General features: G+C 44.1%; 1 protein-coding gene across 3 annotated transcripts in view; it reads left to right on the forward strand.

The window, feature by feature from the left end:
- Positions 1-249: 249 nt before the first annotated feature.
- The window catches only part of PALM (paralemmin), a 95,585-nt gene continuing 83,103 nt past the window's right edge, over positions 250-12,731 (forward strand). For 2 of the 3 annotated variants that reach the window (XM_040417522.1, XM_040417521.1), the window contains exon 1: positions 250-354. In XM_040417522.1, coding sequence (XP_040273456.1) covers positions 350-354 — 5 coding nt within the window. In that variant the 5' untranslated portion in view covers positions 250-349. The remainder of the gene's footprint in view (positions 355-12,731) is intronic. The other variant, XM_040417520.1, reaches the window with a different exon arrangement.

Raw genomic sequence — 12,731 nt, forward strand, 5'->3', positions numbered from 1 at the left:
GAATTCAGGAGTGAACCTATCCCGCTTGCCCCTTTCGGAAAACAACCTTCCAGATGTACGCAGCAGGAAACTAGAGGCCCATTTCAAGGGCCATATAATGCTGGAATAACACATAGGGATTTGCACGTTTCCAACACCATGGCGTTGCTGTGGTACAAGATACAGTAAATGTAAATGTGTCCTGCAGCCTCCTGTTTGCCCACTAGAGGGCGCAGGGTACATGCAGATGGTGTAGTGAGGATCCTGCCCTGCCGGTGCCTCCCTCCTTTCACAGCAGCACATCCACACTGAGGGCCAGACCAGGCTCTGCCGCCTGCACATCACCCGAGCTGCTGCAGGAGCCCGCACCATGGAGTGAGTATATGAGAGCTGGAAACGTTTTACCCTGCCTATTGCCTGCAATTCCTTGTGCATCACCTACCTCCCCTCTCTCAGCCCATTCCTTATGTCACCTACCTCTAGGCTCATTGCCATTCCCCTTGCATTCCCATGCTTCCTTGCATTTTCTTTTGCACTTCTGGATTGTCCTGTCTCATCCACATTCCTTAATTCCTGCATGACCCCCAGGCCCCTTTTCCTGTTCTCCCCATATTGGTGTGCACCACCCCCACCTTTCCCAATCTCTGTAGTGCTTTCTCAAATTTCTCATCTTCCTGTAATCACATCTAGTGCCTGCATCCCTGCTGCTGCGCCTCAGCCACTCCTCCTGGTATATCAGGGCTGCTGATGGCTCCCCTCTGCCTGGCCTACACCCCCCCTGCTGTTGCATGTCATTTGCCCAGGACGCCGTTCTCTATGCTGTGATTGCCTGCCCTTCATATGAACTGCTCCTCAGTATAGGGAGTCACCCTCTGGATCCTAGTCCCCCACATCGCACAACCTTCTTTCCTGGCATCTGACTTATTAACACCTGTTGGCATTACTGTATTTGCCCCAATGCTGCATGATTGTGGGACCCCTATAAAAAAAAAAAAAAAAAGGGTGACCACCTGTGCCGCTCGGAAGGAGGGGCTGCGATGCAGATTTTAGACATGGCTGCAAGGTGCAATAGGAGGGCAATAGGCGGTAACGTAAGAAGAGGCAGCAGGGTAGCACTAGGAAGATGAAAGAATGCAGAGGCTGTGGGGGAGAGGAGAAGGAGGGAGACATCATGGAGTGGAGACAGAATGAGCAGGAAAGGGAGCAGGGAGTGAGTGGCCTCAGTACGGAACCAGAGACACATTCCAAAACAAGGTTCCAGTTCCTACTCCAGCCAACAATGCACTTCCTCCAGAAATCCTCCTTCACGAAGCGACACAGCGAGGGGCTTCCAACCTGCAGAGAAGGAGAATAACATGGAACTGGTGTAAAAATCACACAACTGCTTGTCAAGAGGCAGAACCGCTCAGAGAATTAATCACCAACAAACACAATTATATAAGAACACATAGGGGGGATATAATAACGACAATTTAATCACGCAAAGTGTAATATGGATGGCGGCATGCTGCCACCGGCTTTATGTGCGGAGGACTTTTTATTACTGAGCACAGTGTTTAACTTAAATGTTTATGTCGGTATTAAAAAACGGATTTGTAGGATCTCAAAGCCTTCATCCATGCTGCAGAGTTCTGCAATACAGAAAAGCCCGGGCTGGAGCCACTAAACCCATCTCACAGAGGTAGGGTTTCATATTGGTGCTTGGGAGACCAAAACGTGGCCCTCTTCTGCTCTTGGTGGTGCAGTTGATAAATTTACCACCAGTGACCTCTGTATTTTTACTACAGTTTATCATGACAAAGAGGATGTTCCGTAGTAAGCACTCCTAGACATTTTCTGTGGGTGCCCAACATTTTGGGTTATTTTCTGCCGACATGGACGGATTTTCTGGCTGGTGAAAGAAAACAAGCAGGTTCTGCCATCTGTTGTGGTCCAGCCAGTAAAGTGGCAATAAAATCTCACTTATTATCACTCCTGTCCTGTCCTGGTCTACAGTAATTCCTGGTCTGCACGGACACACAGGCAAGGACCACTTACTGGTTTCAGCAGTGACTGGCTGAGCCCTCATTTTCTTGGTGTCGAGAGGGACCAGGGGTGTGCTGAAGCAGGGCTGGGCAGCCGTGAGGTTTCCCCTATTTAGTTTTTTAATGCCATTCTGAAACCTTCTTTAAATCATTTTTTTTTTTAACTAGCCAGACAACCCCTTTAAAAGGGTTGGCCACCTTTGGGGGGACAAAACCTCCCCTCCTGGCCTGACCTGCAAAAGGGAAGAATACTTACCTGCTCCCCGCCACTGGATTCCGGCTCCTTCGCTCCCCGGCCTCAGCTGCCTCGCTGTAAACATCTACTTTGACACCACTGCAACCAATGACTGGCCACAGCAGTGACCTGCTCCCCTTGCCTCATGTCAGTTGGTCACGTGGCACAAGGGGGAGCAGGTCACCGCTGCAGCTAGTCATTGGCTGCAGCTGCGTCAAAGCGGATGTTAGAAGTGAGGGACTAAAGTGAGGCAGCCAAGGTCTAAAAGTGAAGGAGCTTGGACCCAGCCATGGGATGCAGGTAAGTATGCTTCCTTTTTGCAGGTCTGGCCAGGAGGGGGGGTTTACCAAAAAGGTGGCCAACCCCTTTAAGTGTACAGTAATTCGCCCACACTTGCTTTATTTTGCTTTTATTCACATGTGTAACAACTTGAAATCTTCTAATCCAGCATCCATCTGGTCGCATTCATCTACAATTAAAGGAATTCTGCTTATATTGTAGGTGGATATTACATGTGGTACATATAGAAGGCTATTCACACATAGATCCATTCTGATTACGCACATTAGATTTCATTGACATGAGATACACATGATAGCCATCTCTCTCTATATATACACATACACATGCATGCCCCATTTGAGCATGCATGTGTTGTGAATCAGACACCGACGGGGACTTATCGCCACTAAAACAAAAGCATCAGGTGCTCCCTCTGCTGGTGGGTAAATGATATCTCACTGATGCTTTATATTTCTGGATGACCTGTAACTGAGCATTATGGGGGAATTTATAAATGACTAAACTCGCGTTAAAAAGTTGCCGATTGAGAAAAGTGGGTGGAGCTTAGTGAAGCTGATGAGCAATTCTAACCCGACATATTTACTACAATTTTACGGCAGAATTGTGTTTCTGGACACGCCATAGATGCGCCTTTGGTGTATCTTACTGTATTATATTGTAGTATATATTAAGACCGGTGTATAAAACGCTGCACTATGGCAGAGAATGTGCATTGACTTGTATGTATACACTGGGGCCGTATACCGTCCCTGAATCACTGCTTTTCCATGTGTCCTCCAAGGACTGTGATTTAGATTGTAGATTTGTTTGTGTTGAGCGCTGGTGGTTTACAGTATATTTTTGGGGCTTTTTACATTAGATTAGGTGTATTGACAGTTTCTTGAGAACATACAGTAGGTAGTTTTGATTATATTAATGTCTGATGAGGAGTCTCTGTATGTTGCTATGGAGAGATGGGAGGCAGCGAGGAACTATCTTCATAGTAGCATGCTGCCAGAAGAGAGCGACTGCCTAAAAATAGAGCTCATCTAACATGGTGATTATAATGAAAATGACGTACTATACCCTTTTTGTTTTATTTCTAGTGATATTGATTATACAGAACATAAAAATGCAGCTGTGACAGGGATCATTGATCATTGTGGCAGCTCACAGAAATAGCTGCTGATTTCGCTTCATCGGCCACCGTTCCAATGGTGTAGGCGACATTTTGACATGTATAATCTAGGCAGCTTTAGCTTCTCTCGTTTTGAGGTTCTTTCTGTAACGTATTAGGCTACTTTCACACTAGCGTCAAAACTATCCAGTAATCATAAACCTTAGTACAGCAGGGTCACAGAAATGACAAGGCATATCAAATGACCGTTATTGGACCTATTATTTTACTCCATTAAAGGAGTTTTGTGAGATTGGAAAATGCCCCCATTGTCTGATAGGTTTGGGTCCCAGTGGGCACCTATGTAGAGAACGGAGCCCCGAAAGTGGTGGAGGGCGTACTGCGCATGCGCAGCCGCTCTCCATTCATTTTCTATTGGGCCGCCAAAAATAGCTGAGTGCTTGCTCAGCAATTTCCATTGGGCCCATAGAAGTGAATGGGAGCGGTGGCCGGTCATGCGCAGTGTGCTCCCAATCTCTTGGTGATGGCTGGACTGGACTGGAGTCCTCCAGCCACCACTTTGCGGGGCTCCGTTGCAGATATAGGGGAACTGCACCTATAATCAATGGGATCATGTCCTAGAAATATGCCCCCATTGTCTGAGATGAGACAACCCCTTTAAGTTGCCTATACACCTTCAATAGGTGTCGGATGAATGCTCATTTGTCTGACAGATATCTCTCCCGACTCCCCATACACCTACATGCTTGGATCAGCCAGTGTATTTGTGGTTTCTGTCTGTACCGATCGGCAACCGCATTTGCTCCTCCCTTCAGCACCTTTACTCCACCTCCCTCCGCTCCTGATGTCATCAAGCCACCACATCATGAAGCAGAGGGGAGCAATGGATGTGTTCTGTTGCCAATAGGTACATCCCCTTGGGCTCTTTGCATGTGGATCAGAAGCAGATTATGGGGGTAATAAACATCAAGAACATGTTTCACATTGGCTGCATGAGAACTACAGTGCGTCAGGAACAGTTTGAAATGTACAGAAGTGGTGACAGACTCCCTTTAAAAGTAATGAGTAGTGATAATTCAGAAGATCGTCTTTGTCTATTGCTCACTATATACGGTATATTGAATTACTGGTACCCTGTAGTCTCTTATAAAGGGGTAAGGAAATTGACAGTTTTTGGCCTAGGGTGCCACTGATTCTATTCTGCTAGACAGAGAACTGAGAAATGTTCAAGTTAAAGGGAACCTGTCACATTGACCATGATGGGGGAGATATATGGATGCGCCAGTTTTGATCTCCCTGCGCTGCCGTGAGATGCGCCCAATTTATTAAGAGGCAGAAGCCTCTTAACGAATTAGGTACATCTCTGCCCTGCTCAAAAAGTCACAAATTAGGATGCAAACATGACGTGCACGACTTTTTTACACCACAATAGTGATGTAAAGAGCTTAGTAAATGTCCCTCGATGTCTGAGCTGAAGGTACCATGTTTATAGAGCAGGTGGAGCGGAGCAGATTGATATATAGTTTTATATTTAAGTACATTTATACATTTATATTTGTGCTCATTCTCGACTTTGAAGTCCAGGAGACTGTCCTATCAATTACTGACAGCCTTTCCTCTATGACTGTGTATTCAGAGATAGCTGTCAATCACTGATAGGACCGCCTGCTTGACTTCAAAGGCCAGAATGAGCGAGAATTTAAATAAATGAAAAACAAGTTATACTGACTCTTTTCCCACAAACCTATATACCAGTCTGCTCAGCTCCTCCTGCTCTATAACATGCTGCCAGCAGTTTACCCTGCATTTTCATGGTCACAGGCTCCCTTTAATTACACTACAGACTGTGGCAGGGTCTGCATTGCCCTGGATTGTGCAATAACAGAAACTAGATACAATAGGGAAGGACACTTCAAGGCTGAGAACATTTCCAATCAGCGGGGGTAATAATGCTCTGGAGATTCTTCCCATGAATGGATTTTCCACCCTCAGATGATTTCAGAAGATTGATAATGCCTTATATTTCACAATATTACCTAACTTATGGAAAAAGGCAAAAGTTAAAAAAATGCTTATATCTAAAGCATTGTATTGGCAAACTTTGTAGGTATTTAAAAGGGTTTTTCAGGATTTTATTACTGACAACCTATCCTCAGGATAGGTCATCAGTATCTGATTGGTGGGGGTCTGACACCTGGGACCCAGGATCAGCTGTTTGAGAAGGCAGTGGAGCTCCTGTGAGCGCTGCTGCCTTCTTGCAGTTTACCAAGCACAGCGCCGTACATTGTATAGTGGCAGTGCTTGGTATTGCACTCTGCCTCAATTCACTTTTATGGGATTGAGCTGCACCTAGGCCATGTGACCGATGAACGTGACATCACTGGCCTAGGAAAAGCTGTGAGAAGGCTGCGGCGCTACTGCAAGCGCCACTGCCATCTCAAAGAGCTGGGGGTCCCGGGTGTCGAAACCCCACCGATCAGTATAAGGCCTCTTTCACAAGGGCGTTGCGGGAAAATGTGCGGGTGTGTTGCGGGAACACCCGCAATTTTTCCGCGCGAGTGCAAAACATTGTAATGCGTTTTGCACTCGCGTGAGAAAAATCACGTATGTTTGGTACCCAAACCCGAACTTCTTCACAGAAGTTCGGGCTTGGGTTTGGTGTTGTGTAGATTGTATTATTTTCCCTTATAACATGGTTATAAGGGAAAATAATAGCATTCTGAATACAGACTGCATAGTAGGTGATCAATTGAGGGTTAAAAAAATTAAGTTCCCGGTCTCTTCTTTACTTCTTTAATGATGAGCTGTGAGCTAAAGGACCTTTGGTGACATCAGATCACATGCTCCAATCACATGGTACATCACCGTGGTGATGGACCATGTGATTGGAGCATGTGATCTGACGTCACCACAGGTCCTAGCCGGTAGTTCATCTTTTAAGAAGTAAAGAAGAGACCAGGAACTACGCGAACAAGAGGAGAAGGTGAGTTAATAAATATTTTTTTTTTTAACCCTCAATTGATCACCTACTAAGCATTCTGTATTCCGAATGCTATTATTTTCCCTTATAACCATGTTATAAGGGAAAATAATACAGTGAATAGACTGTCACCTAGCAACCATGCGTGAAAATCGCACCGCATCCGCACTTGCTTGCGGATGCTTGCGATTTTCACGCAACCCCATTCACTTCTATGGGGCCTGCGTTGCGTGAAAAATATAGAGCATATAGAGTATAGAATATAGAGCATGCTGCGATTTTCACGCAACGCATAAGTGATGAAAATCACCGCTCATCTGAACAGCCTCATAGAAATGAATGGGTCGGTATTCAGTGCGGGTGCAATGCGTTCACCTCACGCATCGCATCCGCGAGGAATACTCGCCCGTGTGAAAGGGGAGTCTCGGAAAACCCCTTTAATGCAAACAGTTTACCATTGTGTTTCGTTGTGTTTTTTTGTGGTATTTTTATTTCTTTAGCACAACACAGAGTAGCGATAGAACTGCAGAGTCTCGATGTACGCTTTATGGGGTCCATACACAAGGCAATGTCTTGAGGCAGGAGAGGCACATATAATGTATTTCCTGCCAAAGAAATAAGGTTCATGCAATGAATTCCCTGAGATAATCACATTCACAACAATTCACATTCGGTCACCAAAGGATGACCTTTTATTTAAAAGTGTGTAAGGCTCCATTCACACGTCCGCAATTTCGTTCTGCATTTTGCGGAACGGAATTGCGGACCCATTCATTCCTATGGAGCAGCATGATGTGCTGCCCGGACACGGAATTGCGGATCCGCACTTCCAGGTCCGCACTTCTGTTCTGCAAAAAAATAGAACATGTCCTATTCTTGTCCGCAATTGCGGACAAGAACAGGCATATTCTATTAGTGCCAGCAATGTGCGGTCCGCAAAATGCGTAACGCACATTGCCGCTTTCTGTGTTTTGCGGCTCCGTGTATCCGCAAAACACGTTGCGGACGTGTGAATGGAGCCTAATTGTGATTGTTTCTCATCATTGCAATAGGATATATACTGTAATACATATGTTAGAGGGAGTGTGTTAACGATACTTTTTCTGCTAGTTAAAACCAGATAGTGACACATCTCCTTATTTCTAATCCGCTTTTATTTTCTGATTGTAGATTTTTTAAATTCTATTTTCTGAACATGATTATGGGGGCAGCCATCTTGCCTGAGGTGTTAACAGCATTTAGAGAGATGTTTTACAGCAGCCACATGGGCCATAGACACAATGGACAGGAGGGTACTATTTGACTTCTATGGGAGAGTTTTCTAGGCATGCTCTGTGACCTGTGCAGAGGTCAGGAGGGAGTAGGTAAGCTGTGATATCACTTATTATGAATGGTCGATCCTGTGCTATCTATGTATCGGCAATATCTTTCATCCCAATCCTGCCTGTGATGACAATGAGATGCCTGCTGAAAATTGATCTGTACAGATCACTGAAGTGGCGCCTATTATTAGGCTTAGTGGTCAATGCGAAAACTGCAGGATTTTAGAATTTTTCTTAAAATATAGATGTTGACATGGAAAACAAAAAATAACCACAAAAATTCCAAAAAATTATTTTTTAACATAAAACCTTAATTTAAACAATAGGTAATTTTATGATGACAGCTTTCCTTTAATGGGAATTTGTCACCACAATTCTAGACTATTATCTGCAGTAATACATGAATAGTACTGCACATAAAGAGTCCAGATCGCCACTTTTTATTTCCCTACTCTTCTTCTTTTCTCTGCTGCCAGTGCACTAAGCTGTGCTGCAATACACGGGACTGCTGTGCATGCTGACATAACGAAAAGACTCATGTGCGCATGCACAGCAGTCCTGACAGTGTGTTTAGGTGCATCTGTAAATGCTCACAGCGAAGGTACAGGGGGCATTAGGAAAATAAATAATAGGGATCGGGACTCCTTACCTACAGTATTACTGCACATAATAGTCCAAGATTATCCAGCTTAGTAAAATAAAAAAATTATATATTTATTTTTTTTTCAAATTAAGGGTGGTAAAATCTAAAACCTTATTGGAGGCCCCTCATGACTTTTGCTATCGGGCCCTCTTTCTTTTTGCTTTAGTATGCGCAGGTATTAGATATTCAGTTGACTGTTATATCATTGTTTGCAAGCAACACATTGGGGGAGATTTACCATCTCCTTGTGCCAGAAAAGTGGTGTTTAAATGCAACTTTTTAAAAATTAGTAGCAAGTGGTGTTTTTTTACGCTGCCCTTGCCACTTTTTTGAGAAAGTGGGCATGGCTAGGGCAGGAAGGGGCGTGGCCAACCACCATGACAGATTTATCATCATTTATGCCAGTAATCTGGCGCAAATGATGCCAGAAATCGATGGCAGCTCGGAGCTGAGGTGGATTTCTGTTTAGGCGCACGGACTGCCTAATTTATGTCGCGTCCTTCGTCAGCACAGGGGATATCTAGACTGGCCCAATGTCAGGTAAGACTTTTTAGGAAATTGTCATTGAAAGGTGGTGTGAATCCCTTGGTGAATAGAATTTGCATTATGGGGCTAGCCTGCTATCTTTAAACTTTTAACTTTGAAATGCCAGTGTGCTGGTTGATATTTCTTTTAACATATGATCGAAGTAACAAAGAATTTTTTAAATAAATTAAAGCTGAGGGTTTTAATAATTTAGTGCCAGGTGACGTCAGTGCAGTTTATAGTGACATTACTCATTGATTTCTTCCCCACCCGTCAGAATACTGACAGCCCCATGAGTGGCTTGTCACAAGCTATCATTATCCAGTCATTGATTACCTTGGTGCAGGATCACTAGAACGGAGCTCTGATGGAAGTAATTACTCACGACCATTCAGCTCATTTGTTTACCGCCAGTGACAAACTTGTGCTCACGCCATTTTGGCTGTTGGTGCTTGGCATTTTGTATTACATAACCAAGATGCTATTTAGAGCATCAGAGAAGTGTTAAGGTAAACACCCAGAAGATCCGTACGAATTTCTGTGCGGATTTCACTGCATTCCTCCACCATTTGATGTGGTTTTGCCGCAAATCTCACCCTTCATTTGAAAAGAGGGAAATTCACCGCTAAACCGCAAACATAATTAACATGCTGCAGTTTTCAAAATCTGCACAGCAGGTCAATTTCCACGCAGAAGAAATCTGTAAAGTGTACATGAGAATTGTCTAATCTCATATACTTTGCTGGTACTGTTTAATGCTGCGTTTTTTCCCCGCATTGGAATCTGCACTGAAAAAACGCGTATAATCAGTAACGTATGCAGGTAGCCTAAGGGTACAACCACACAGCGTGGAAATGTTTTTAATTCAACTTAGGCCTCATGCACACGACCGTTGTTCTGGTCCGCATCCGAGCCGCAGTTTTAGCGGCTCGGGTGCGGACCTATTCACTTCAATGGGGCTGCAAAATATGTGGACAGCACTCCTTGTGCTGTCCGCTTCCATTGCTCCGTTCCGTGGCCCTGCAAAAAAAATATAACATGTCCTATTCTTGTCCATTTTGCGGACAAGAATAGGCATTTCTTCAGAAAAACGGAACATCGTGTGCATGAGGCCTAACTAGGACTGCACTGTTTAGTCGGTCTGTATTGTTAATGGTTTTTATTGTATTGTGGGCTCTAACCTACTTATAGCCCACTGCAGCTTATACAGCTGTGCAGTACTCGACAACAGTGCAGCCGCAACACAACCACGCCATGTGGTCATACTTTAAGGCATTTTTTTATTTTATTTTTACACATTGGCTTCAGGCCTGGTTTCTAAATAAATTCCATTAGGGCTCTTGCACATGACTGTATCCGTTTTTGAGGACCGCAAATTGCGGATACACAAAATACGGATTTCTGCTGCAGAAATATCCTATTGTTGCCCACAAAATGGACAAGAATAGGACATGTTCTATGTTTTTGCAGGGCCGCAGAACGGACTTACGGATGTGGGTGTGCTGTCCTCATCTTTAGCGGCAACATTGAGATGAATGGGCAGTGTGCATGAGCCCTTAATCAGAAGCATTAAATACACTTTTTATGTTTTTGACTTACAATATTTCATGTATGCTCCCTATTGTATCTGAGGCAGTAAACATCTGAACCAGTATGTGACCCTAGTCTAGGACATGCAGTAACATTAGGATCGGTAAAGGTCTGACCTCTGGGATCCTTAAAGGGTTTATCCCATCATTGATATAAAAAAATAAAAAATCAGTCATCATATACTACATGAGAATCAAGAATCAACAAAGCTAGAACCAGCCCTGTACCTCATATAGATCCAGAGATCTCCCCATTCATTGCTCTGCTAGATTTATATCAAGCTGACAGCTCAAGGGGAGTGTCTTTTCTGCTGCAGCTAAGGGGGCGTGTCCATGCTCTCCCTATTACAGGACAAGGGGAGTGTATTTTCTGCTGCAGCTAAGGGGGCGTGTCTCAGCTCTCCCTATCACAGCTCAAGGGGAGTGTCTTTTCTGCTGCAGCTAAGGGGGCGTGCCAATGCTCTCCCTATCACAGCTCAGGAAGTAGTTGAAAGATGAAACTGAGCATGTGCGGCCTTCTTAGTGAGCAGGACTAAGAAATAAGAAAAAGAGCTAACAACAGGTGGCGCTATACGGATGTATTTCATTAAATAACTCAGTAGCTATGCTACATTTTTAATTACATGCAAATGTAAAAGTAATTAGATTCAGGTGCTGGTTTGAAAACTGTAGAATATTTTTCATAGGACAAGAGAATACAGGGGCTGAGATTCCTTTAGCATTTTTTGCTGCACTGCAGTGTTGTATAGGGAACAGCAACCACTGCCAGTTCTCTCCAAATGGATGGAGCTGTGTTGTATTTCACTGCACAGCAGGCGGCTGGTTGAGTCACTGTGCAGGAGGAATTCGTAAAGGAGCTGCAGCACCTGACAGATATCTGTGTCATACTATTCCCTGATATAAACCTCCAAAGGAAGACTCCAATGCACACCACTGTATAGCCATAGAGTGGCATGGTCACCCATGGGCCCCAGTGTTAATATAAAGCATACTGCGCTATATACATTTTTTGTGGTGGCCCACTGCATTGGAAAGGTTCGCTAATACATACCATCCCAATGGATGCAGAAGGACACTCTTATGGCCTCTGTTGGGTGAATGGGGGCATACGGATACATTCGACATAGTGCTTTTCCAGTGCGTATGCTGCACATAAAGAAAAAGTGCTGTGTGAACATAACCTAAACTCCAAGTCAGTGCAGGAGATTTGGTGCTTTGTATCAGAAGAAATGAGCTCCCACCTCTGTAAAGATATACAGTCATGTGAAAAAATTAGGACACCCTTTGAAAGCATGTGGTTTTTTGTAACATTTTTAATAAATGGTTATTTCATCTCCGTTTCAACAATACAGAGAGATTAAAGTAATCCGACTAAACAAAGAAAACTGAAGAAAAGTCTTTTCAAGATCTTCTGTAAATGTCATTCTACAAAAATGCCTATTCTAACTGAGGAAAAAGATAGGACACCCTTGCCCCTAATAGCGAGTGTTACCTCCTTTGGCTGAAATAACTGCAGTGAGACGGTTCTTGTAGCCATCTACCAGTCTTCGACATCGGTCTGAGGAAATTTTACCCCACTCCTCAATGCAGAACTTTTTCAGCTGTGAGATGTTTGAGGGGTTTCTTGCACGTACAGCCCTTTTCAAGTCACCCCACAGCATCTCAATGGGATTCAAATCTGGACTTTGACTTGGCCATTCCAGGACTCTCCATTTCTTCTTTTTCAGCCAATCTTTGGTTGATTTACTAGTATGTTTTGGGTCATTGTCATGTTGCATGGTCCAGTTCCGCTTCAGCTTTAATTTTCTAACTGATGGTCTCACATGTTCTTCAAGCACCTTCTGATACACAGTAGAATTCATCGTGGATTCTATGATGGTGAGCTGACCAGGTCCTGCTGCAGCAAAGCAGCCCCAAACCATGACACTTCCACCTCCATGCTTCACAGTTGGTATGAGGTTCTTTTCTTGGAATGCTGTGTTTGGTTTACGCCAAACATGTCCTCTGCTGTTGT

This window comes from Bufo bufo, chromosome 2 (assembly GCF_905171765.1).
Source record: "Bufo bufo chromosome 2, aBufBuf1.1, whole genome shotgun sequence".
Classification (NCBI taxonomy): Eukaryota; Metazoa; Chordata; class Amphibia; order Anura; family Bufonidae; genus Bufo; species Bufo bufo.